Source organism: Cucumis sativus, chromosome 3 (assembly GCF_000004075.3).
Source record: "Cucumis sativus cultivar 9930 chromosome 3, Cucumber_9930_V3, whole genome shotgun sequence".
Classification (NCBI taxonomy): Eukaryota; Viridiplantae; Streptophyta; class Magnoliopsida; order Cucurbitales; family Cucurbitaceae; genus Cucumis; species Cucumis sativus.
Window position 1 is genome coordinate 35,553,436 of NC_026657.2, and position 27,483 is coordinate 35,580,918.

At 31.5% G+C, this 27,483-nt stretch overlaps 3 protein-coding genes and 1 non-coding gene across 4 annotated transcripts; 1 reads left to right on the forward strand and 3 right to left on the reverse strand.

Annotated features, from left to right (window-relative positions):
• The first annotated feature begins 5,627 nt into the window (after positions 1-5,627).
• On the forward strand, positions 5,628-11,486 carry LOC101210557 (casein kinase 1-like protein 2). Its single transcript, XM_004151271.3, has 14 exons — positions 5,628-6,163; positions 6,279-6,319; positions 7,381-7,450; positions 7,544-7,692; positions 7,790-7,885; positions 7,975-8,045; positions 9,073-9,134; positions 9,286-9,349; positions 9,437-9,521; positions 9,633-9,759; positions 9,847-9,929; positions 10,342-10,402; positions 10,494-10,633; positions 10,733-11,486. Exons 1-14 carry the CDS (start codon positions 6,088-6,090, stop codon positions 11,021-11,023), a joined length of 1,416 nt encoding a protein of 471 aa, XP_004151319.1. The 5' UTR covers positions 5,628-6,087; the 3' UTR covers positions 11,024-11,486.
• A 4,706-nt stretch (positions 11,487-16,192) lies between these two features.
• Positions 16,193-20,417, reverse strand: LOC101223055 (eukaryotic initiation factor 4A-8). The gene is made up of 5 exons (XM_004146763.3): positions 20,260-20,417; positions 18,785-18,854; positions 18,533-18,639; positions 17,928-18,358; positions 16,193-17,290 (listed from the first exon to the last, which is right to left on the reverse strand). Exons 2-5 carry the CDS (start codon positions 18,850-18,852, stop codon positions 16,655-16,657), a joined length of 1,242 nt encoding a protein of 413 aa, XP_004146811.1. The 5' UTR covers positions 18,853-18,854; positions 20,260-20,417; the 3' UTR covers positions 16,193-16,654.
• LOC116403022 lies at positions 19,403-19,495 on the reverse strand. Its single transcript, XR_004215752.1, has one exon. It is a non-coding gene; the product is annotated as a small nucleolar RNA snoR98 (small nucleolar RNA).
• A 1,152-nt stretch (positions 20,418-21,569) lies between the features above and the next one.
• LOC101202785 (telomere repeat-binding factor 4) lies at positions 21,570-26,066 on the reverse strand. Its single transcript, XM_004146764.3, has 6 exons — positions 25,782-26,066; positions 24,676-24,875; positions 23,837-23,921; positions 23,229-23,312; positions 21,988-22,276; positions 21,570-21,892 (listed from the first exon to the last, which is right to left on the reverse strand). Exons 1-6 carry the CDS (start codon positions 25,929-25,931, stop codon positions 21,861-21,863), a joined length of 840 nt encoding a protein of 279 aa, XP_004146812.1. The 5' UTR covers positions 25,932-26,066; the 3' UTR covers positions 21,570-21,860.
• Between the last annotated feature and the right edge of the window lie 1,417 nt (positions 26,067-27,483).

A 27,483-nucleotide genomic window follows, 5' to 3' on the forward strand; every position in this document is an offset into this window, starting at 1 on the left:
ATTTTTTATGATATTTAACTTCTCATGACGCCATGTATAACGACGTCGAAAGAAGTCCTTTAAAATTCCAATACCGTCAATTCTCTTCCTCTTCTTTCTTATCTTCTCTTCTTTCCTCATTCTGACATCTCTCTCCCTTCTCTTTTCTTCTCTTCTTCCTTCTCCTTCTCCTTCTCCTTCTTTTCTTCTTTTCTTCTCTTTTCCCTTCTCCTTCCCCTTTTTACCATTGTTTTTCTTTGTTTGACCGGTCTTTCTTCATAAATCTGAGAAAAAGGGAAAGAGGACACAAGACATTGCATGCTACTGTTAGAGTTTAGGGTTTGACGTCAGGAATGTCGTAGTGGTCATCAATCGTGGCAAACTGTTGCGATGGCTAACCTAGGTAGATTTATTTATTTGTTTGTTTTTCATTTAGCATTACAAATTTTGTTCTTTATTTTATGATTTTATGATGAATTTGCATTTTGATTCGGTTAACTTTAATGTTCATCTTTGATTTATTCTGTTATGCTTTAACTTATAGAGTAAAAATGGTAAGATCAGTTCAGCTTTTGCAATATAATCTTTAAGTTTGAATGAATTTGAAAGTAATACTAATTCCAAAATACTTTTTTTTAAGACTCTTCATGGATACATAATACCTTCCATTTACTAATGAAAGGTATTTTTTAAAAATAAAAATATAGGATTTTCCGACGCATAAGATTACGACGTCGAAATATGTGTGTAGGATCTTCCGACTTCACTACTACAAAAATTGAATTACTTGGTGTTAATACAGTGTCAAGTAAATCTATATTTGACGCTTTAAAAAGTGTCAAGTAATCGACTGTCAAGTACATTCCTATTACTTGACACTCAAAAAAATGTCAAGTACTCTATTGTTTGACGTCATTTTTGTGTTCAGTAAGATAGTATAGTTGACGTTGTTTACGTGTCAAGTAAGAGATTGTGTTTGATGGTTTTTTCACGTCAAGTAAGATCGTATACTTGACAATATTTACACGTCGAGTAAGATATATACTTGGTGTGTCTATCATATGTACCGAGCTAAAAATTTAACCCACTCCCCTTGTACTTCATCCAATCCAAGCTGTGTGTATGGGCTTCTCGTATCAATCTATAAAACATAAAAAGTAGAATACACATTGTAAACTATTTGAGTTAGTCATTTTAAAATATCTATAACGTTACAATATATGTAAATAGTTTAAAAACATATCGCATCAGTGATAATGTTTGTGTCCTTAGTCATAATTTCTCGCATGTATCTCAAGTCATAATATACACATTCAACAGTACCTACTTGTAAAGGACACTATAACACAACCAATTAACACTGCATATAAATTATATTATGTGCTAAATTAAAATAAAATTTATTTTATAAATATATTTACCTTTATCGCTTTCCAAAATGTTGTTTTTCTTGTCTTTTTCAAATTCTTCTGAGATTGAAAAATTGTCAAGGCCCTACATTTCCCAAAGTATAGTATAATTCACAATTAAATATTTTTTTAGGGATAAAAAAAACATAAATAGAGTTAGCTTACATTTTCGTTATGTACTTGATATCTTCTTAGGAACTTGTTCTCGATGAGTCAAGATGGTACACCACATCTCGATGAGTCAAGATGGTACACCACATCATCATATGCATTAATGACTACTAATGATCAATGATCACTAAATGAAATATATATGCAAGTAATTAGTATTTTGCTACTAAGCAAGTTTGAATTGATAAAAATTATATTTACCCAAGATTATAAGGAGCAATAACCAATTGATCTTATTTAGAAGTCATTAATCTACTACAAAGGTTTCGAGTTCTAATCTCTCGAGTACTATAGCTAGTTGAGATAAGAGATGAATCTACAAAAATGTACTTTGAAACCTTTAAATTAATAACGAGTGACTGTAAGTACCTACAATAAATCAATTACACACATGTATCATAAGGAAATAACATTTACTTACGTGATATAAGCGATCATTGATAAAGTCATCACCTTTTGCATGTTGGAAAAATCAATGACATCTTCTCGCAAGACAACTCTTTTGACATATACCAAATAACTCAAAAGGTAGTTGAAAGAAAAAACTAGACCCATCAACCATTACCCTTTCAGCATATCAGAGAATATATTTTAATTGAATTGGTAGATTGGACTTGAATCTTTTACCTAACACAATTAAGTAACAATCTAAGAACTCATATACATAAAATTATTTGTTTACAATCCACCTTCACGTTTACCTCATTATTCTTTGATATATGTGGCTTAGTAGCAATCATTTCCTCCTCTTCTACTTCCTCCTCTTTTACCACTTTCTTCTTTAATGTAAGTGATATCGGTGGTACGTAGCAATCTCTTTCTTCACTTTTACCATGTTTTCTAAATTTGTATGATTAGCCATCTTCTTTAAAATTATTTCCTAAAACCATCCAAAATGTCAAAGCACAAAATTAATGATAACCTCACTTTGATAAACAATTAATATTGTAACTTTACTTTATAAACAAAAATTTTACCTTCTTCTAGACTTTACTCCTGGAGCAACTACCATGCTCGGATGTTGGCATGTTTTGAACTTTCTCTTCCAGTTCTCGAATGCGTTGACAAAGTGTTTCATTTTCATCAATAATGTGTTGGGTTGTATCCACCTTTTTTTACTTTCTTGGTTTGGCTATGTGAAAATAAACAATGGGTGTAATGAAACCACCCACACCACGTACTCGACCACCATATTCTGAAGTACCCAAAACTTGAGTCAATGCATCATTAGGTGATTCATCTTTTTTGGAGAATGGATATGCATTGTTATTTAAAATCTCATCCTAAAAAGAGTAAAATATCTCATTCTTTTGTTTTTCATTCACGTTCCCAAGTCACGACAAAATACTATGGTGAAGAAGATATCAAATCATGTTTTTCTATTATCTTTTTTTTAAAAAAAAAATTCTGCTGTCTATATTTTTATATAGAAGTATGCTTAAATGTGTATATTCGTTCATTTATAGGTTTTTTTAGTACACAACAAAAGTTGGAGAAACTTAAACCACCAACTTCGTAGTTGACATGTACATATGTTTATGTTCTTTATATTTAAATAATGTAATATTGACAATTTAATGCAACCATGAGAATTTTGCTTATGTTTTTTTCTTCATTTAATTTTTTTTATTAAAGACTTATTAATGAAATGGTTGAGTGACTTATACTTTGATTTTATTCAAACAAGGTAAATATTGTTGGAATTTATTAGGTATACATAAAGGTAATAAAATGTGTAAAGCAATAAATATTAAATTATTTCTTTTAATTTTTACCTACAAAATTACTAAAAAAGATTATGATATAATAAAAATTAAGTTGTTCAAGTATTAATTAATTATGATTACTTAATGACATTAGTTAGCAAAAAAATTATAATATAATTATGATTTATTTTATTGAATTCTTTGTTTTTATATTAACGGTGCATGCCTATATGGTTGAAATGACTGTTTCAATTTTATAAAGTTAAAGTTAAAACTACAAATTTTTCGTGTGTGATTTTCACCTGCATCGTATGCGTTGGTTATATACAAGAATATTTTTAAAAATAGCAAAATAAATTAAAATATTTATAAACTATAGCAAAATTTTTGGATTCTATCAATAATAGCCACTAATATGCTTTTATCACGGGCTACCAAAATCACTTGTAGAATAATATCATTGGCCATACAAAATTTGTTATTGTTAGAATCTGAATTATTCCTACAATTTGTATAAATTTGGAAGCTCACAATTTACAATTCAAAGTTTTCACGGACACTATATTAAAAGTAAATTTTAAAATTTTAAAATTTTCTAAAAAGTATTATTTGAAATAAGAAAAAAGAATAATAATAATTATTCGTTAAGTTATATTCGAATTGACTTTATTAACATGTTTTAGTTAGTATTGATATTTTATTTTTATTGTTTTTAAGGAATCTAAATGAATGGAATTTAACGCTAGGGAATTAACACGTGCCGAAAGATGGGAAAGTGAAATGGATAGAATATTCTTCATTCTCCAACCAAAATAAAAGTTGTGAGAAACAATTCTCCATTATTGTTCTTATCTATAAAGTCTAAAATTAATTTCAATACTTCCTTTTTTTTAACTTTATTTATTTATTTATTTATTATTATTATTCTCAAAAAGACTTTGTATCTAAACTTGGTCTTATCAAAACAGTGTGCCCTCCTATTTTAGGCCAATCAATTAGATTTAATATATATCTTTTCTTTTATGATATTTAAAATCTGTTGTTTATAGTGGTATGCACAATACACCATATTCAAAGTTTACCCTCTACCTTTTATACATATATAAGTGGCATATCTAAACATCATTCCTCACCACTATTCACATAAACAAAATACAGTAAAAGTTACGCATTATTTAACATTTCAAAATTAATATTAAAATACAAAAATCAGAAATGTGAGAGAGACACGTGTCCCTAACCCGTTAATAGATCCACTCATGTGTATATGTATGTAGAAATGGTTACTAACAGATGTCAATAATTTTGTTTGAATCTGTAAATTTCTAAAACATTAATTTAATTTTTGATTTTGAGTAATTAAAAGCAATAATTAGGTATAATCTAGACTATATTTAACATTGTACTTTTCATTTCTAAGTTAGGGAGTAAGGTTGATTACTCTATACTAAGTTTTAAAAGAATTATGTTAAAAATATTGAGAAATAAATATATAGTTTATACAAACATTTATTATTAATTTGTCCTAAAATAATACGTTTATTAACCCATTAAGCAATAAATATCATTTTCACTAAAGTTATACTAAAAGATAACTAAATTTTTTTCACTTATTACTAAAAGAAATTGTAAAATACACGTTTTATCCCACCATAATTTATATTTCATCTCTAAATTCTCAAATTAACACGTTTGATTCTCAATTTTTTAATTTAATTTGTATTTAATTATTAAAATTTTAAAAGTGGCATATTTAGTTTTTGACATCTAAATTTAGTTTTTAATGGATCACATCAGCACGAAAAAATTATTTTAAATAATAAAAGTTTTAACATTTTTCATTAATATAGTAAAATATAATAATCATGATAGAAATACGTTATATTTATCGTCTGCAACCGTGTATAGATTATATAATGAAAATTTGTACTTAAGTGATCGAAATTTGACGTTAAATAATAAATAGGATATGGGTTTAGTTTTTTTCTTTGACTAAAATGGAGGGTAACATAGGATTGATACAACTTAGAAATGTTGTTTGGAAAATGTTATAATAGCATAGGATAAAAAATGGAGGCATAAAATATATTGGTAAGTAGCGTAAGTTACAATTAAGTAAAAAAAAAGAAGAAGAAATTTATAAATGATGGAATATAAATAAAATTAGATTCCTTGGGTGTCAACATCATTAAATGACAGAGCAGAGACAATTCAGCGTTTGGATTAAGCGCTTAGGGCTAACTTTTGTATTCAACGACGTCGTTTTTATAGCGAAGAATCCGAAACCAAAAATAAGTCATTTAATAAATTACGAAATTATAAATAAAAGGAAAAGACAAAGCCCTTTAATAAAGGATTGTAACTGTAAGCAATTTGCCATTTCCGCTTCGATTGGATCAGAGCTAGAGAGAGAAAACAGAAACAGAATCAATGGAGTTTTCTATGTGTAATAATAATAATAATCATAATTCTATGTTCTTCAATTCCTCTTCATCTTCGTCCTCGTCCTCGTCTTCTTCTTCTTCTCCTTCTCCTTCTTCTTCTTCATCAACTATCAATAACCCTAATTTTCTAGGATGAAAAACGATCCCCTTTCTCAATTCCATCATCACTTTCATCTCTCCTTCATCATTTCAATCGCCAACCCATTTTTTACTTCTTGATCATGATCATGATGATCTGTCCGGCCTTCTAGCTGTCAATTCAAGGCCGTGACGGTCTCTCTCTCTCTTTTCCGCCTTGGAGTTTTTTTTCTTCTCAATAATCCTAGGGTTTCCCCCCCCCCCCCCCTCTTTTTGTTGATTCTGCGTGAAGTTTGCATCATGGAGCCTCGAGTTGGAAACAAATTTAAACTCGGTCGGAAGATTGGAAGCGGATCGTTTGGAGAGATCTATCTCGGTTTGTTCTTCTTTTTTTGTTTTGTTTTGTTTTTTTTTTTGGTGTCGTTGATGTTATGCTGTTTATGCGGTATCATTTGTCGCTTTTTTAATTTTTTTTTTCAATTTAATTTCAGGTACTAATATTCAGACGAATGAAGAAGTTGCAATTAAGCTTGTGAGTAATTTTTTTGGAATTGGTCTGTTTTTGCGGCTGTCATTGAAAATTTATCGACATGTTTGACAATATGTTCTCAATATTTATGGACCGTTTCGTTCTGTCCTCTTATTTTCTTCTTCTTCTCTTGAAATTGGCATGTTGTGTGTTTGACTAGAGTAGTTTTCGTGTTAAATATATTTGATTTGGTGATGTTCAAATTTGAGGCAGGACATAAGTCATTACCTTAATTTTCAACCGAGACCGTAAGTAACAGTAGCTCGAAACTAGAGCTTCCTGAAGGAGGTGTCAAGAGTTTGATTTATCGAATGTTCAAAACTTGGCGTGGTTTTGGTAGAGTCAGAAGGCACCTGAAAAGTTAGTTCATGCAAGGTCCTTTGGTTAGGTATCTGTGCAGAATGGGTCTCCACATTGAGTGGGTTTGGTTTCTGTTAGAATCTATATAACGACTTAATGAGGTTATGTTGATCATCGATAATGAGTATTCTCATACAAAAGGTTGATGTTATAGCACAACTACTCAATTCCATTGTTATGGTTCTGGGTTCAAAATCCATAGTTCCCCCAAGTTTATTCCTTTTTTTTTCTTTGAATGAGAATCATCCATAGGGAACTCCATTGATAGAGGAATTACTAAAGAGTGTCTAGCCATAGGAATTACTAAGAACTCTTCCAACTGGCCATGTGGAAGACAAGTCATACGAAGATGAACAAAAAGGCTAGAATTCTTGAACCATGTTGAAAGTGATGGGAATTATAGGTAGAAAAGTATGATCAAGAAACTCATGCATTGCATCTATCATGGATCAGGTATTCATTTATTTTGTTGTTTCTCTGTATTTAAGTTCACTGGAGGATAGGGTAATAATGTTTCCATGATAAGATGGGCTGATAAGTTATTGCCTTGGTACTTTGTTAGCTGTTGACAGGAATTAAGCCTGAAATTAGTTGCAGCTTTTCTTTTTGGCTGGATGGACGTGATGATGTGATCAATGCATGCCATATAGTCTTTACAATAACAAGCAATATTTGCATGTCCTGATGTAGTTTTCTATTTCCAGGAAAATGTGAAGACGAAACATCCACAACTGCTTTATGAATCAAAGCTATATAAAATACTACAAGGAGGAAGTAATAAACGTTACTCTTAACTCTTAACAATATCGTGTTTGTAAGTTGCATACCTTATTATTCATGTTTGCAAACTTTTTTCAATTTTGACAGCTGGGATTCCAAATGTGAGGTGGTTTGGCGTCGAAGGAGACTATAATGTTCTTGTGATTGATTTGTTGGGCCCTAGCCTTGAAGATTTATTTAACTTCTGCAGCAGAAAATTGTCTCTTAAGACTGTTCTTATGCTTGCAGATCAGATGGTAACAATTTAATTGACTGAGTTCATCCATCACCACGTCTGGTCTACTTCATGTTCTTTTTTATGAACACTCTTTGTTATCTTTGCTCCCATTTTAGATCAATCGGGTGGAATTTGTTCACTCCAAATCCTTTCTACATCGGGATATCAAACCAGATAATTTTCTTATGGGCTTAGGCAGGCGTGCAAATCAGGTTTTGATTTTTTTAATTTGTTGTAGGATTCAGCATTCATGTTCATTTTTGTTATATTCATTCAGTGTCCTGTATCCATGTTTCCATAGGTCTACGCCATCGACTTTGGGTTAGCTAAAAAGTACAGAGACACTTCAACTCATCAGCACATTCCTTACAGGTCAGTTGTTTATAATTAAAGGTTGCAATCGATTTATTCATATTGCTATTGTTTCATAGTGGATTTATTTAAATGCTGTTTTGTGAAGATCTTAGATGAAATATTTATTGTTACTGATTTTGAGCAGTGTTGTCTTGTGGCATAAATTTTGTAGATGATGTATGAGTTATAGTGTAAGGTTTTATTGTTCAAATCTAATATTCCTACTTCTTTCTTGATCAGTGAATGCTTTCTTATCAATGAAATAATTGCTAATGTTTTGTACAAACTTCTACTGGGTCTTCTTTAATGCTTAAGATGCTTTGACAGACTTACGCTGTGCCTTGGAAGTTCGTGAAGTTACTTAGCATGCCTTTTCTTCATTCTGGACATCCATTTAAGAAAAAAAATCTTAAAATTTGTTTTATAAAATTCATTAGAATACCATTTTTCAACTGTCCTCCTCAATCCACCTTTTGTGGGAGTCTCTCCTTTTTCCTGTGGGCTTGGTTTTGGTATGCCCGTGTAGTCTTTCATTTTTTTCTCAATGAAAGTCGTTAATTTCAAAGGAGGAAGGGAAAAAAACTATCCTACGGTAGAATACGATTGGTCATTTATTTGTTTGTTTGAAGTATTGAGGATATACTTCCATGATAAGAGTTTGAGAACTAAAGTTGCAGTCTCTTTGTTTCGCTTTTATTTCGTTTTTATTTCTCAGTTCTTAGTTATTATAATGTTCCATGAAAAGCATATTTACTAGTTTTCATTCATAAGAGAGTAAAAAATGATTCTGGCATCTACCCCACTGGCATTTTCTGTGTCTGGGTCTGTTGGTTAGGATTTGGGGCTTTAAATTAGATTGTAAACCAATGTCCCTTGTTTGGCCCTTCTTGTTGAATGTGTATTCAAGATATTGTCTTCTACTGTAGGAGGGATGGTATCAATGCTACAGATATATTTATCATTAAGAAAGCACTTGCCTTTTATTTGTTGATCATGGCAACTATTTCCATGAGTTTGACAAATGTAACCTGCTGACTATTTGCAGAGAAAACAAGAATTTGACAGGAACTGCAAGATATGCAAGCATGAATACCCATCTTGGCATTGGTATCTCTTTTCCCCTTTTTCTCTGTTAGATCTCTCCTTCCCACAATACAAACAGTCATAAAACATAAATTGAGAAATGGAGGGAGATGATAGAAACGTTATGAGGTTTGTTTTCTTCTGCTTCCTTATAATTTACTTTCATATTGTGCAGAACAAAGCCGCCGAGATGATTTAGAATCACTTGGATATGTTCTTATGTATTTTTTAAGGGGGAGGTAAGTATTTTGTGTTATCATATCAGTATGTGACTCTTTTAAATCGTGAAATATCCAATATGGAGTGGTAACCTGTTATCTTTATAGTCTTCCTTGGCAGGGACTTAAAGCAGGAACGAAGAAACAAAAGTACGAAAAGATTAGTGAAAAGAAAGTCTCCACTTCTATAGAGGTTAGATTATCCGCGTCTTTGGGTGACTTCTTGCCACTGATAATTACTGTCAAATATTATGAAATCCAATTAGATTATGCTGACATATTGTACATATTGTTCTCCCTTTAGGCCCTTTGTCGTGGATACCCTACTGAATTTGCTTCCTACTTCCATTATTGTCGATCATTAAGGTTTGATGATAAGCCAGACTACGCTTATCTAAAAAGACTCTTCCGTGACCTTTTCATTCGTGAAGGTTTGAATTTTTTAATTCACTTTTTTTCCTATAAATTTTACAGTGTTGTTATACTGTTTCAATTTAAATAAAGGCATGCTTTTTCAGGTTTTCAGTTCGATTATGTGTTTGATTGGACCATTTTGAAGTACCAGCAATCCCAGATAACTGCCCCACCTACTCGTGCCATTGTAAGTTTTGGAACGCATACGAGATTGGCCTTTCTCTGTGTAGTTATGACTTGTTTTGGTAACCATTTGGTTTTTGAAATTAAGCATATTTTCCTGACATTTCTTACCATGGTTTTCATCTTCCATAAGTAGTAGAGTTTGAATCTTAACCAAATTTAAAAAATGAAAAGTTTTGAAAATTACTTATTTTAGTTTTCAAAACTTGGCTTGTTGTTTTCAAAACATTGATAGAAAGTATATAACTTAGAACTCAAGAATACAAATATACAACCTATAGAACAGATCCTGTTCAAATAAGGTCGTATAGAAATTAGAAAGTATATAACTAAGCAACAACTAAAAATCAAATGTCAAGTGGTTGTCAAAGAGGCTATATTACTCATTTATCCTCATGTGACATTTTGAACTCTAGGGTGGTGCTGGACCAAGTTCTGGAGTACCTATGGCTATAGCAAATGCTGATAGGCACACTGGTAGTTATTTCTCTTATTTTGGTTTGTCTTAGAGTTCCTTGCATCATATTATCCTGCTACTTGCATGTCTCAACGATATTGTATCTTGAAGGTGGCGAGGAGGGTCGACCACCACCGAGTGGCTGGGTAGCACCAGACCCCTTGCGAAGGAGAAACTCTGGTCCAGTTACGGGCACTGCAAAACAAAAACCTCCAGCCACAAACGATCACGCTATTGCCAAGGAACGCATAGTGAGTACTTACTGATTACATGTTTGTTATAGTTTTCCATGTTTGTGGTTTTCTTTTCTTTTTTCATTTCTTAACTTGTTATAATCCGCATACATCCAGCTACCAAATTCCAATATTATACAATCAAGTGGATCATCAAGACGAGCTGCAATAGCTAGCACCCAAGATATAGCCCTCCTTGGATGTGAATCCGACCCAACTCGCCTTGGAATTCCAGATCCGAGCTTTGGAGCTGTACAGAAAATCTCTAGTGCACAAAGGCATTCACCAGCTGATCAGAACCGTTCGACCTCGGCCAGAAACATATCATCAGGCATCAGGAACTTTGAGTCCACTCTTAGAGGTATCGAAAGCCTCCATTTTAATCAAGATGAGAAGGTACAATATTAGCGGTTAACACTCGCGTGCTCACTATCCTAGCAAAATCTATCTGTTGTAAATACGGTTGGGCGGTCGAGCAATTTGTTGTGCTTTCATTTGTGTTTTTAGGAAAGCAACAGCAGCAAGTTGGGAAGGAAGAACATTTTACTGTCACAAAAAAAAAAAGGAAAAGAAAAGTTCTAGGAAAGAGGAGATTATTACTATGGTGGCTCAATGAAAGCCATTTTATTTAATAGTTTGGGTTAGGTAGTGGCTTCCTTTTTGGCCTTGGGTTCTCTCTAATTTATTTTGTTGAATACTGTTTTATTGTATTTTGTTTTTGGTAATTGGTCCTCGGCTTTTGTTTTGTTTTTTTTATTTTATTATTATTGTTGTTATTGAAATCTTAATGAACAAACGAAATGTGTAATTAGTTTTTAGTTCTTTTTATGCTCTGAATTCCTTGGCAAATGGTAACATTGTCCACTTTTAAGGCTGTGTGTGATAAGCTGGAAAAACATGCGTTTCACTTTCTTTACCTCACTAAGGAGGGATTCAGGAATACCATGGCCCTTCTGATAAATCACTACACTTTTTTTATATACAATGTCCCTTTTTACAATATCTTTTTCTTGAAAAAATTTCAAATAGCACAAGTATTTTACTCATAACTTTAGATCATTATCCTTAAAATAATAACAGTATGTTCCTACACTGTCAATCTCTTCTAAGTTAATAGTACAATATGGTAGACTAAGTCAACTCAACTTCTAGCTATCAAAATTTATTCGGGCTTGGAGGGTAGACTATGCAAAATTGATTCAACAAATATTTTGAGAAAATTGTATTTATTTTTTTAATTAAGATTTAGTCATTTTTAATATCATTTTAATCCTTCACATCAATTATAAATAATATTTATATGTAGAATATATATAATATAATACCATAATTATATGATATCACATTCATTATCTATTTTATAACTTATCGAATTAATATGATAAACAATCTGAATTTTTATTTTCATTTACTAATAAGATATCATTTATTACCTAACTAGTTCTAATATGGTATAAAATTGAGTCAAAATATTGTAATAATATATTAAATAATTTCTACTGGATGATTAAAATTATTTTTATTGAATTTTATCCAGAATCCTAGTTTCACATTCTTCTTCCACCTTTTCAGCGTCTTCTTATTTCGCTCATCTTCTTCAAGTATATCGAGTGAGTGCATGTTTCTTTCTTTTATATTTCTTTCTCCTTCATGTTTATGTAAATTTTGCGGTTTATAATTCTGGTTTAATTTTTCATTGAAGTTTTTGGTCAATAAAAAGTACAATGAATGCATATTTCAGTTTTTTCCTCCAACTAATTTTTTCATGTTATTAATGTTTTTTTCTTAAATTGTGAATTATAGTATACGATATACAATTAATATATTTTTTCGTTCTTATTTAAATTGCAAAAGTATAACATAAAAAATATCATATAGTTTATGGTATATATCGTATGTCATTAAGTATTACACTATGCATCACACACATAATATATAATTAAGCAACAGACACATATTTCATATATTATAGTATATATTAAATATCACTAAGCTTTAAGTATCACACACAGAATATATCATTAAGCAGCAGACACATAATATATCATATATTATACATTATAATATAAAATATCATTAGTAATATCTCATATACATCCTCTCTTGCACATTTGATTTTCCCACATTTCTTCTCCATATTTGCTTTTTAAATAATATTCATATATATTTTAAATATTACAAAGTTTTCACTTATAAAAATATCATCATCTCTAGACATAATATATGATATATTATAGAGAAATTTGATAGAGTAGCATTTTGAGAATATGATATAATAAATATAGCACATTATTTTAGAATTTTATAAATATGACAAAGTTTTCACTTATAAAAATACTCTTCATGTTAAACTACTTTTCAATAATTTATTTTTTTCCCTTTTTTTTAATGCCCTATCCATTATTTATTTATTCTTCAACTTTTTAAGATAGTAATAATTTATTTATTTTTATACAAGAAAAATAATTTGTTTTTTCTGTCATAATCTTGATTTTAGAATATCAATAGTACAATAATTATAATATGAAATATAATGGTTGTTGATTATAGTCGTTTAACTTTATTTGTGATTTTCTTAAATTTCTTTAATGTGTATTTTGAGTTGAATCTAATTTCAAATGATTTTGTTTTCTTTTTTTACATTGATTTTGTTTTGGTTTTACTTTGTCTTAGTTTTGTATATTTGTGTTGTGATATACTTATATTATATGTATTAGTTGGTTGATATACTTACTACGTGTTTTTCATTTTTTCAAATTTTATACAGTTCATTATAGTATTATTAAGTATATGAATTATATAACTCAGTGTATCATTATCTATTGTTAAAGCATATCAGTAAAGTGAATCATTATCAAGTATAAATCAAGTTTTCAAGTGTATAAATATGACTTCAAGCATATCAAGTGTATTTAATCAATCAAATGTATAAGTGAATAATACTAAGTATATTTGCAATGCATTGGGTGTATCAAACATATCAAATTTGTTGAGTGTACCAATAAAGCATAACAAATTTATTAACGGGGTATCAAGTGTATCAAACTTATAAGTGAAGTCTTTAAGTGTATCAAGGCTTAAGGGGTATCAAATGTATCGAGAAGAATCAATTATAACGATGAGTATTATGTGTATCAAGAAGTATCACACGGGTATTAGGTGCACCAGACGTGTCTAAGGTGTATCAAATGTATATTAGTAATGAGGGCATTTGTGACATTTTACCTCTTGATGTATGAGTTGAACTTTGTTTTTGCCATTTTTGTAAATAATAAAGTGTGTGTGCTATGGACTTAATTATTATAACATGTTCTTGCCATTTTTGCAAGTACCCCTATATTATAAAGTATATGATGTATATCAGTCTCTTAGTGATCTATTTGAAGTTCTCTATTTCCTCATTTCTCTCCACTTGTTTTTTTCTTCCTTTTAGTTTCCTTTTTTTTTTCTTTTCTTGTTCTATCCTTATTCGAAAATCCAAAACAGTTTCAATCACGGTAAGATTTTACAAATTAACTTACAATATATGAAAGTCAATGCAAATTTGATGAAATATAATAAGTATATATAAAAAGTTATTAAATTACATAGAATATTTGAAAAACAATGCAAAATGAAATAAATGATGTGGTATATATACTTGATTGATTGCAAATAAGGATATATACTATAAATTACATGGCATATATGCTTCATTCACTGTAAATTTTCTTTATCGAAAAAATTTCACCGACAATATTTCACAATTTCATATACATAATTAATAATAAGAAATTGATGTTCATTTACCACCAAAATTTGAAGGAGATGTACGAAATAAGAAAGAATGGACTGAAAGAGAGATTAGAAAGTGAAAGAAAGATCGGACAGAGTAAAGAATATTTAAGCAAAATCACCAAAAGAAAAATAATTAAAAGGTAATTTTGATTATAATATTACGATAATAGAATTAATCACATACCATATTTACGTATATTTACGTAGGATATAATACAAATCTTAATCATATGTGATTGTCCACTTTTCTTATTTTATTTTTATATTTTTTTTAATGTATTATTAATAATAAAGATTGGTAGTTTTCTCTTTTGGCCTTTACATTTGTGTAAAATTGAAGCTCGTTATGCAATTTATGAAAAATTTGACAACATTAGGTCCAACTTGTATTAAGCATCCATTTTTAGATTCATATTACTTGAATTTGTAAATTGCAAAAATGGCAAATTCAATTAGTCCAACTCAAATGTGCTAATAGACTTGAAGTAAAAGTCAAAAAGAATTTGTAAATTGTAAAAATGGCAAATTTGATCGGTCCAATCCAAATGTGCTAATAGGCTTAAAGTAAAAAGTCAAAAAGGCCCCTCATATTTAAAACAATTTGATTGTTATGTGATCGTTATCTAATTGTCATTTGATTAATGTGATTACATTCTAAGATAGTCTTTTGATTATCATCTAACTACCTTCTATTGTTTTTATGTTCATTGTCATTTGATTACCTTCTATTGTTTTTACTTTCAATTACCTTCTATTGTTTTTACTTTCAATTTTAGTTGGCCTTCTAAGATAGTTATGTAATTATCTTCTGATTGTTCGACTTATGCAATGTATCATGGAAGTACTAAAATATATAAAACTTTGAAAGCCTATTATTGTGGCCAAGTATGCAAAGAGAGGTAGCGGTGTTTGTGGCCAAGTGTTTGATTTGTCAACAAGTCAAACTACAATATGTAAAATTAGGTTGGGTTGGAAGAAATTCTCAATCCAAATCATATTTTTGGGATATTTGAATTGACAATCCAAATAACTCGAATTTAGTTCATAACCCAATATGTAAAATATGGATTGGATGGTCGGATTGTATATATTTATATTTTTTCGTTTCTAGTTTCTAATAATTATAAAAGTTTAAAATTCTTACCTTTAAATTTCAAACATACATAATTCAAAATTTTATACAACAAATTCAAAGTTTATATACCTAATTTGTTTTTTATTAGATAATATATATAATTTATATTAAATAATATATATATATAAATTCAGGTTGGATTAGATTGAACTGAATTTTTCAATCCTTCAACCCAACCCAACAAGATAAAATTAATTTTTTTTTTAACTCTAACTCAACTCATATTTTAACAAATTATAGTTCAATTGAATCCTAACAAGCTCAAACTCGAGGACAGTTGCATAAGCACTATTACACTTACTAATTTTATAAGCATGCAATTTTACTAGATAATATGAGCATCGTGATTTGAAGATTTGAAGATTTGAAGACATGAGCTCAACACAAGCCACACATGACCCAAGGGTCATTTAAATGAAAGGAATTAAATATAGCCTTGTAAATGGGTCCAAATCTCCTTTTTCCAAGCTTGTTGGATGAACTAAAATCTAACTTCAATGACTAAGTACATAAATTCCAAGGAACTTCAACACTTAAAATTAACAACAAAATGAACAATTACAAGAAACTCGAGAACATTTTTGTGTAGATTATTCAGGTGAAAATAATGTAGGATTGATATTGCAAGTGCTAACGTTTACAAAATTCCATAAAACTTCTACACAGGTCTCGAAGTTCAATGATCAATTAAAACAAGTAATGACAAAACAAAATTGTCCACAAAAAATAAATAAAAGGAAAAAGAAAAGACCTAATATTGCTTGGAAAGACAACCAGAGTTTTTTTTTTTTTTTTTTTTTTTTCATAACTTGGAAAGGGAAATAAGGCAACAAAAAAAAACCTCAAATACAATACAAAACCCCAACAAAGAAACAAAAAGGCCCATAATTTACCATAAAGGTAATTTGACAATCTTTTATATTGCAGTGGTGCAGGCCACACCATTTCCCAAGGTCAGATTATAGGTTCCAAGAATATTTTAATTTAAGACACTAGAAAAAAAGAAAGAGAAAAAAAAAAGATAATAAAAAAGAGGTTGAAAAAAAAAGAAAAGCTTTGAAGTTCTTCAAGGAGAAAACCACGCCTCAGTCTACCACAATATTACCCTTCCCTTCTCTTCTTTTTTCTCACAGAAGATCAGCAACATTTGCTGGCAGCTCTTCAATTACCACATTGTAGAACTTCTGAATGTCAAATAGCATTCTTTCGTCCTCTGTCGTTACAAAGTTGATCGCAACACCCTTTCTTCCAAATCGTCCACTTCGTCCAATACGATGAAGGTAGTTCTCCGGTTGTGTCGGCAGATCATAGTTAATAACAAGAGAAACCTGCTGGACATCGATACCACGGGCCAACAGATCAGTGGTAATCAGAACCCTAGAAGAACCTGATCGAAACTCACGCATGATGATGTCTCGGGTGTTTTGGTCCATGTCACCATGGGTAGCAGATACAGTGTGGTCACGGCTTCGCATCTTATCAGTGAGCCAATCAACTTTACGTCGAGTATTGACGAAGATGACACTCTGTGTAATGGCCAAAGTTTCATAAAGATCGCACAGTGTCTCGAGCTTCCAGTCTTCCTTGTCAACATTGACATAGAACTGCTTGATACCCTCAAGGGTGAGCTCATCACGCTTAACAAGAATTCTAACAGGCTTGTTCATGAACTTCCTGGTGATCTCAAGGGCTTCAGGAGGCATTGTGGCAGAGAACACCCCAACCTGAATCTTGGATGGTAGCAGCTGGAAGATATCATAAATCTGCAATGGAGATATACATGTAGAAGGGTAGTTAGAAGATTTTTCGAAGATGCAATCAGATCAAAAGGCAATAAGAAATGGACTAGGTACATTGAAGAATGATGGAAGTAAAAATTTAAAAAGATGCAACAAAGCACAACACCACATGAGAGCAAAATAAGCGAACAGCTACAAACTTAGTTACCAATAATTCTCGAATAAAAGATTGAAGAGAGCATCAAATTTGAAAGCATCCTACAACGTTTTGAATATCTCTGAGATATATAATTACGAAAATAAAAATAGAAAACTCAAACAGTACATAACAAAGGAAAACAAGAAACTGTCAGGTTGGAAATCTATTACATAGATTCTTAATGAAAATAAATAAAAAAGTAAAGTTTTAGATAAAGGAAAACAAACGCACTACACCATGAAGATTTAAAGCCAGCCAACACTCTTTATCATGGAGGAAATAAAAATGGCCTCGGCAAAACTAAAATTATAGTACAGTCAACACAACAACGAATGTCATCTTAAAAAGTGAATTAAACAGTAGATAGAGCAAAAGGAAAATGTTAAAACCAGTGCAATAATAAACTAAAACTAAGTTCTCTCACAGGCAGGACAATAGAGTCATGAAAGTTAAATTACAAACCTGGTCCTTAAATCCACGAGAAAGCATTTCATCGGCTTCATCCAATACAAACATCCGAATGTAGTCGGGGCGAAGTGATTGTCTACGCAACATATCAAACACACGACCAGGTGTACCAACAACTACATGAACACCAGCTTGAAGAATGCGTTGGTCTTCACGTACACTCGTCCCACCAACACAAGCATGAACCTTCACACCAAGATAATCACCAAGGGCTCGCATAACCTTCTCAATCTGCTGTGCAAGTTCCCTAGTGGGTGCCAAGACCAAAGCCTGGCACTGAACAAGACCATAATCAAGTTGCTGCAAAATGCCAGAGCAAAAGGTTGCAGTCTTCCCGGTTCCAGACTGGGCTTGTTGGATCACATCAAGCCCTTTACAAAAAGGAACAATTCCCCTTTGTTGAATTGCAGATGGCTTCTCAAAACCTTTGAAAATGACATTGAAATTACAATACAGCACATTTCAAACGAGCCAGAGCAACAAATAGTACACAACTACTACTTAAAAATCCATAGAGATTGCTTAATTATTAATCAATAAATAGAAAAAAGAAAACAATATACAACTTAAGGAGAAAATAAATAGTGCTATATACCAACCGTAGGCATAGATCCCTCTGAGAAGGTTTTCTTGCAGGCCCATAGAATCAAAACTGTCATAAACTTCATCATATGAAGTGAAGAAATCCTGTCCATCAGCTGAAAGTCTACAATGACCAAGAGATAAAAACAAATAAGAAGGAAACTAGAATTAGGAGATTAAAAAAACATCATGGAGATAAAACGATGCTTAATGATATCACATTAGCAAATTGTCTTGGATGTCAAGAAAGGTTAAAACAGAAAACTTACAACTCATTCATTTTTGAGTCATACTGACGTGCATCAAATTGAGAACCTTCTGGAGCCAAACCAGCCATATCTGTATTCAGACAACATATACAACATGCAGGAAGTTTGTGGTTAAAAAAATGTAACAAAGACGTCTGAAAACAAGCTCAAACAAAATCATATGACCATTAGTTTCATTACTACCAAATGTCTACTTTAATAGAGGAAAATAAGACTGCATAAAATTTTAAACATGTTTCCAATGACATCAAACCCTAATGATCTGTTAGGTTCTTCCAGGTCTGGAGGGATTCCAAATTTATTAGGATACAAATGAATCCTATAATTTGTTATCATATGAAAAGAAAGAATGGTTGTACAAATGAATTCTCTTATTTGTTATCATATGAGAAGAAAGAACGGCCCGTAGGATTTTATAGAATTTGGAGGCTAATTTCTTATATAATTTTCATAAATTAATATCAAAAGCCGGTAATTGTAAATTTCTTTTCCAGCAAACATAAAAAAGAAAAACAAAGTTTAATGTAAATTCTTTACAGTACTTTCTGGCTCCAAACAAGATGAAGACAGAAACTTTAACTTTCTTGACCCGAAAAGGTGGTTAAAAGATGGAAGAGAAAATGTAACAGAAAAGCCAAACTTGCACACCAAACAAAGAAGAGTGCAAGCATTAAAATTCTGTCTTTATTCTTGGGAAGACGTTAATAAAACACGAGAATGGCTAGCTGATGTATTAGTAAAATTTCCAGCATCAGACGCCACTCTACAGCCCCCCAGACTCCATGCATAAATGGTCGAACGTACAGAAAGCAAGGAAAGTTTCTCTCGGAATAGAATCGAATGATAAAGAAGAAAAAGATTAGAAGAACACTAAGGGGAAAAAACTCATTTGATATTCCGCGTGGAGATATGATCAAGATGAAACGTCAAAACAACATACAGAGCAGAGTAAGTGTGTTATACGAACAATCAAACAAAATATTATAGTAGAAACACCGCAGAGAAGAAAAATTTCCTCCGATACTACTACATCCGCATCATCCACCTCCCGAGAGGCATTAGATGAAAAGATTAACGAAGTTAGTCAGGTTTCTACACTGCATACCACCTAATCACACACCGCATGTTCAAAACATCAACTAATCATAATACACACTTAAAAAACACGATAATCATCATCCAAGGCCTATTCAAAGCTTACTAGCCAGCAGATTTCTCAAACAAAAAAACACAAGCAAACGATCAACGTTCAATAACCAAAAAAGAAAAACTCTTAGAAAGTCGTAGAAATCGAAACCAGATCCAACAGAAATCGATTTCAGAGATTAAAACAAGATAAAATAAGAGTAAATCAAAGCAAGAGGTGAGGGAAATGGTTAAGAAAAGTAAAAAAAAAAAAAAAACAGAGCATTAACGATGAATAATCAAACAAATCGACATGAAGAAAAGATATAAGAAAGGATGTAGAGAGAAACCTGTAGATCAGTGAAAGATGAAAGGATTTGAAGAAGATTAGAAAGCGTTGGAAGATAGTGAAAGATTTAGAAACTCCTCGGATCTGCGCCGTGGAGTTGAAAAGGAGGCTAATGCTGAAGGACTGAAGTTATAATGCGAGGGCGTTAGGTTTTCTAAGGCGGCCCCTTTGGCCTTTCGGCTTCTGCTCCAAATCTCTCGTACTAAATTACTCTTTTACCCTTAATTTTATTTATTATTACTTTATTGTCCTTTGGGAATATAGACTTCGTAATCATTAGTCACGTGAGCTGCGTGTGAGTGAACGTGTGCACGTTTTTTCTTATTTTTAATCTTTCTTAACCTTTTCTATGTTTTTCGACTCTCTTTGTAAAATGTCATCCCTTGGGTTCATATTCACAATTGTTTACTAATTTATTAAAAAAATTATAGTACAACCATCTTATTTTCTCTAAATCTTAATTTAGTTACCTAATAGATAATTGACAATACATTCAATAATTATTTTGATATCAAATTATAAACTAAAAAAACAAAATCCGTTATTCTTGATTTTTTTATCAAATCTAAATATTTTGTAAATATTTCTATTTTTTGAGAAAATATACTGTTAACATAGAAGTATGTTCTTTTTTCTAACTAGCCAACGCGTCAAGCTCATTTTAATGAAAACCATGTTACATCCATTTTAATGATAAAACCTTCAAGCATGAATTTTAGAAAAGAAATGATAAAACAAATTTAAATTTTTCAGTAACAATTTGCACATTCAAACGCATTTTAATGAAAACCATGTAAACTGAAAAAACTAAAAGAACCACTTATGTAGCACATAAAACAATTGTTAAGGAGAAACTATAGAAATATTTTTAAATTTGCTTTTCATAGTTGGCACATAGTTCCACAAGGAAATAGCTTGCTCTGAATTTTCGTTAAGTTTGTTGTTATTATTTTTTCTTACTTCAAATTTTAACAAAATGGCTTGATATGTATGTATGTTGTTTCTTGTTCTTGAATTTTACAAATTTAATAAAACAGTAACCTGTAATTTCTGCCTATTAACTCAAAATTAAAAGGTCTTGCAACTTCACATCGGCAGTTTGAAAGGATAGGATGTTTAAAAAGAGTGGACAAATTATGCAAAATTCAAGGAGAAGTTATTCAAATAAACCAAAAATATTCTACATTACACATAATTTCTTACTTTGTTTTTAAATGCAGCTAATAATGGTTGTTTTAAAAGAAAGAAGAAGAAAGAAACTATTTTTGGAAAAATGAACAATTATGACCTTAATATCCTCTAGAAGAAAACTACCAAAGTAAAACTGAATAACCTCTTCTTAGGGAACTTTGGTTTGTTATAACTCTTGTCTAACCAAATTCCAATGGAAAACACAAGTTCATTTGAAGAACATTTAGATAAATATGTGTATACCTGACTATAAATTAATTTGATTTGTCACGAAAAAAAGAAAGAAAAAAGAAAAAACAGGACAACGTGGAATTTGGAGGCCTAGAAAGCTGAAAATTCCACTGGAGTGAAGAATTTACATGCGGATACCAAGAACAACAAAGGGATTGGCCATTGAACTTACAAGTGAATCTACGCCAAGAGAATAATTTCACCACGAGAACCTGTGACATTACACAAACAAAAAAAGAGAAGGTTGTTTTAGAAGTTCCAAAGCACCAGTATTTGTTCATGAGCAATTGACACTAACTTCACTTACATTTTTCATACATCTCTTTTATAATCTGTAGCATTGAATCTGTATCTTCAGCCATCTTTGCAATTCTCTCTGCCTCCTTCACAGCTTCAGCAGCCAAGAAAGATTTGTTCTCTGCATCAGCCACTTTGTATGCAGCCGCTTTCGCTGCATCTTCCACCGTCTCTGCTGATGGCATCACCCCTCCTGTAGTGTTGTATTGCGATATCCGTTGCCTGACATCTTTTTGTTTAGGAGTAGGAGTTTTAACTGCCAATGAATTGTCTTTCTTTACTCTGTAGCAATTCTGAACCTGTAATGTGGCAGAGAGAACAAAGAAATCCATATGCATAAAATTTTCGAACGAATATTTAAACTCCTACAAAAATATTCACAACCATAATACCATGCCATCACAGAACTCCAACTTATTAATGATTTAAAGACCAGCTAATCCCCAAGTTAATATTGACTGTACAATGAAAAATGTAGAGAAACAACTCGTGATTGGTTGAAAGTGGAAGCATAATGTAAACATAACTACATAACTTCAACGACTTGGCATTTCTTTTAATTTAAATTATTTTTTATATTTTTTCTTTGTTTCTCTCTTCTTTCTCTTTCCTCCCATCCACAGCCATTGCCAGCGCTGCCCCAACCTTTCCCATTTTCCTTCTTTTTTCTTCTTCTTTCTCCTTCCATTTCTATCTATCTATTTTCCTTCCCTTTTTTCTTCTTCTCCCTCCTCCCCACCCTCGGCCATTGCCGCAGCTGCCCTAACCTCCCCCATTTTCCTTCTCTTTTCTTCTTCTTTCTTCTATCTATCTATTTATCTATACACTCGCTGCAGAAACATGGGAGATGCTTGTAACTCTTCTGTATCATCTGAAATGGGGATTTCATTAGAAAAAAAGAAAAAGAAAAAATTAAGTGTGTGAAGGGGAGGAATAAGGAGGAAGGGACAGGAAGAGAAAATGAGAAAAGGAAAAGATAAGGGAAAAAAGGGGGCAATAGGCAACTGTGGGGGATGGTTGTAATGCCCATGGAGGAAGGAGGGAGAATAAGAGGAAGGGGAAAGAGATGATGATGAAAGGAAGAGGAAAAGATAAGGAAAAAGAAAAGGGGCAATGGGGGGGGTAAGGGGATATTAGATGTACAAGAAGCGAATATAAGAGTCAAACTACATAACTTGGTAAAGCATATAAAATAACATAGTACCTACAAATTGCCTTCATAACGGATTCTAAAATGAAGAGATCATTCACCTTTTCAAGCTTCCCTTGTGAAACGAGCCTCCTCAACTTTGAGCTCAATTGCCTTCTAAAGTTTTGTGGCACCTCATGCCTTTGCTGCATCATGTGAAATCAACGGTTGAAATATCGTGTAACAAAAACGCTGATGTTAATGAATAACGAAAATAACTCAAAGAAGCTAAGAAAGCAAGCATTCCCATATTTCTTTTTGAAACGGAGACAAAAATTTCTCTATTAATATGAACTCAAAGTACAAGAGATTTATACAAAGAGAGCAATAAAGAAGTTGTAATCAAGGGAGTCCTAGAGGAATCAGGAGGCGCACCCGAACATCTCAACTAGGTTGACACCCCATAGCTGCAAGCATCATTTCCCGAGTAAAAACATAATAAAACCAACAAAGATACAATAAGCATCTCCCTATTTCACAAATATATAATGCAGCAAGTATGGAAATGGTATATTGAAATGATCTCGAAAAACTAAGTGTCTAGCCAGAGTAAAAATATAACCATGATCTCCATGCAGATCATCTTCACAAAAACGAGTATTTACATCACTCCTTTAGTAAAAAAGAAAAAGAAAGGAAGAGAAGAAAAGAAAAGAGACTCCCATCTTACCTCAATAAAGTTAACAATTGTACCTATGTCACATCCATTAGAATCTTTTATAGTTGAAAGGGCTTCAAAAATCATTGAATAATACCTGGTCAACATACATTATAAGACCAATGATGAGACCTCAACAAAATAATAAATGAAAACGAAAAGGTCAATCACAACACTCTTCTATGATTTCTTTAGTGAGCAAAAGTTAGCTTGAGGAAGATCAAATTCAATTTGTTCATTTTTATAAAGTTGGAACAACCTGTCTGATCCTCCTACAACATTCTTGTAGAAAATTAATTCCAAGGTTGCCCACCATGGATTGAACCAATGACCTCTTAGTTAGTTATTGAAACCATGTCTCCTACTTGGCCAACCCATGATAGTTCAAATACAATCCATGATTTCAATTATAGAATTATTAAAAGATCAATTTTCTTATGAGTAAAAAAAGTTACAATACCACTATAATTGACAATACGTCAATAGTAGAGAAAAACAACATTCCACAGATCCAATCATAATTTATGATAAAGCAACTGTAATATAATATTTTGTTGACAATTAAAATACTAAAAATTTAAGAATGAATTGGGTTTTTATTCCAATTCTACCAAAAACTACTTCATCAGCTATTCCATTTCCCATCAACGTCTTTAAAAACTACTCTATTATATTTCCTTCGCTTGTGGATTGGGCTGAGGTAAGTGATGGCAACTGGAGGGCAGGGGAAGGCTGGGTTTATGAACACTCTCCCCCTCCCCCATGAGGTCTAAGAAAATAATAATAACATTGATAAACAGATGACTTGTAAACTACAAATGTAAAATACCTAAATGGTTAAAGAGACAGACCTTGGGACATTTTTCCCATCTTGTGTGCTGTTGTTTGGTGTATCATCCCCTGCAGCATCAGCAGATGCATTGGGTTTAGCAGGAGCAGAGGTTTGGTTGTTAGAAATAGCAGCAACGATAGCTTTTGCTTTAGGAGCTGCCCTAGACTTCTCTTTTGAGCCTTGTGAAGCAGTGCTGACACTCAAATTACGCCATTTATCCTGAGTACATAAGCAACACAAAGGAAATAAATGGCTGCAGATATTATTAGTCAGATAGTCACGCTGTTTCTGAGTACACGATATTTTGAAGTTACAACAAAGACAGATTTTTAATCAAGGGATCTATTTGTCCAAACCTTAAAATTGAGAAGAATAAAACCCATATTATCATTGTTTCAAGCAATATTAGAACACAAGTAATCTCAAAGATGAAAGACCCATCTATGAACAGACACGAAGAAGGTCTTATACAGTTCATCCAAGGCCACAGTTCTTTGGAGTCCACTAGAATAGCGTTACCCAGACATAACTTTAAGGCTCAAGTAATTAATGGCCATTGCCATGAATTAGCCCTCACTAGCCAACCTTATCCAATAAACTCATTATCGCCCCTAGACTGCAAAAAAGTGTCCATCAACCAAGTACATGGCTTCCATCATAAAACAAGCTAAGAAACGCCCCATCGTATTAATAATTTTTAATATTGAAATACCAAATCAAAGTCTTTCTTCTCTCTAGTTCCACTTTCTGGACTCTTCTTTTTACATCACTAAGTTGATCAAAACCAATACTACAGGAAAACCATTGGAGAGCATCGAGGAAGGATTCATATTCGTTTGAAACTTTTAGAATAAACCCAATTCCTTACATGCTAAACCACTCAACCAACTGAGTTTAGCAATGGAAATTACAAGTAAACGAGGCGAATACCATTGGATTCTAAACAAACCAAAACTAAACTTAAACAAAAAAAAAAAAAAAAAAAAAACCCGCAATATTTCCGTTCCGTCGCGAGGTTCTAATTAAAACCCTAAATATCAATCCAAACAAGCAAACCAAAAGAAAAATAATAATGATAATAAAGGTAGTTGAAAGAGGGAAAAAAAAAAGACAGTTGAATGGGACCTTGAGGTCAATGTTAGAGCGATGAGTGAGGGAGGGAGCGAAATCAGGATCTTTAAGAATGTTCTTCCACTTTCCAGGACCGTGCTTATTGACTCCGGCCAAAAGTGCGTCTTCTTCCTCTGACGTCCACTTTTGCTTCTGGTTTCCCATTGTGATTCGGCGTTTTTGTTTATCTGAAGATCACTTCGTGAAGAACAGTTGTCGTTCTTCGTTGGGGTTTAATACTTTGAAAAAGAAGAAAAAGAGGAATGGGAGGAGGAGGCTGTTCTTCGGCCTCTTTTTGTTTTTGTTCTTCAAATTTTCCGTTCGTTTCTTTTTGTCGTGTTCTTTGAATTTTGTTGCAATGGGCCGGCCCAAAATTTGACCACCGTAATAGGCCACCGACTGAATTTTGAAGATTTTAAAAACATTTAGACAAAAACGTAAATGAATTTTTACAAATGTATTTATAATTTATTTATTTGATTAGGTTTTCTAATAATTATTAATTCTATAAAAATTTCAAATTTAAATTTAAATGATTTTATTTATATTATACTAAATTAATTAGGTAAATGATAAATTGTGTTTTGGCCTAGTAATTAATATATACATTTAATAATAAAATCAAATATCTTCTAATATGGAAAAAATTAATGATTAAACATAACATTCTTACCATTTTTGCATCACCTGCCAACATTTTGAGAAAAAAGTCTGGCGCCACCGAGTTTTCATTCATAAATCAATTTTCGTCGTTTCTTCCATCAATTTTACCCGTTATTAATAACATTCTTCATCGTGGTTCTTTAGTTTTGTTCAAAATTTCGTTTTATAGACAATTTTATGTTAATTGACTTTCTCAGCTACTCTCACTTTCTCAAATTACAATCAATTACTTCTGTTTTTCTTTTATTTACTTAGATGATCTTTACACATATATACCACATCATATATATAATATGACATATATAATTATGTACAGTAACAAGTTTGAATTTTTCCTTCGTTTCAACCGACAGAATTTGTGTTTAAATTATATGTTTATATAATAAATACTACTAAAACAATAGTAAATGACATGATCATACATACATAGTTTTCCTTTATATATGTATTTGATTCCTTTATAATTGTATTTGATTCATTTATAAATGTATTTTATTCCTTTATAAATGTACTTTAATATATGTGCGATCTATAATAGCTATGTTATGTTATTTAGTATATATATACCACATATTATATACAATAATACTATATATATAATTCCAACAGAATTTGGGTTTAGATTATAGTAAATACTACTAAAACATTAGTAAACGACATATATTTCCTTTATAAATATATTTTATTCCTTTATAAATGTACTGTAATATATCGGTATTTTATAAAAGTTATTTTATGTGATATAGTATATATATACTCCATATAATATACTATAGTTATATAGTGGCTTTTAAATTATTTTTTTTACTATGAACCTCAATAAACCGTAGAATGTATCACATTCAAAATTACATGTTTGTTTGTTTGACTATTTAATCAAATATACAGTAGTAACCTCCACATTTTCTACCCATATTCTACCTCCACAATTTCGTAGTGTTGTGTCACAGTACTTCTTAACAGCCAACTGAAGATTTCCTTCCAGTCAAATATCATTCCCTTTTGAATTAAACAAGATGTGTCTACAGATCCATTCCTATTTACCAATGTAGAG

Bases quoted from the DNA above. Each gene is read 5' to 3' on its own strand.
- LOC101210557 (XM_004151271.3), top strand. From the start codon at position 6,088: ATGGAGCCTCGAGTTGGAAACAAATTTAAACTCGGTCGGAAGATTGGA. The intron at 6,320-7,380 runs GTGAGTAATTTT...TTCTATTTCCAG, and splicing joins AAGAAGTTGCAATTAAGCTT to GAAAATGTGAAGACGAAACA. The intron at 10,403-10,493 runs GTAGTTATTTCT...TGTATCTTGAAG, and splicing joins AAATGCTGATAGGCACACTG to GTGGCGAGGAGGGTCGACCA.
- LOC101223055 (XM_004146763.3), bottom strand. From the start codon at position 18,852: ATGGCTGGTTTGGCTCCAGAAGGTTCTCAATTTGATGCACGTCAGTAT. The intron at 18,359-18,532 runs GTTGGTATATAG...TCATTTTCAAAG, and splicing joins CAGAGGGATCTATGCCTACG to GTTTTGAGAAGCCATCTGCA. The intron at 17,291-17,927 runs GTTTGTAATTTA...TCTCCATTGCAG, and splicing joins CTCGTGGATTTAAGGACCAG to ATTTATGATATCTTCCAGCT.
- LOC101202785 (XM_004146764.3), bottom strand. From the start codon at position 25,931: ATGGGAAACCAGAAGCAAAAGTGGACGTCAGAGGAAGAAGACGCACTT. The intron at 24,876-25,781 runs GTCCCATTCAAC...TTATGTACTCAG, and splicing joins GCTCTAACATTGACCTCAAG to GATAAATGGCGTAATTTGAG. The intron at 23,313-23,836 runs GTAAGATGGGAG...CACATGATGCAG, and splicing joins CAATTGTTAACTTTATTGAG to CAAAGGCATGAGGTGCCACA.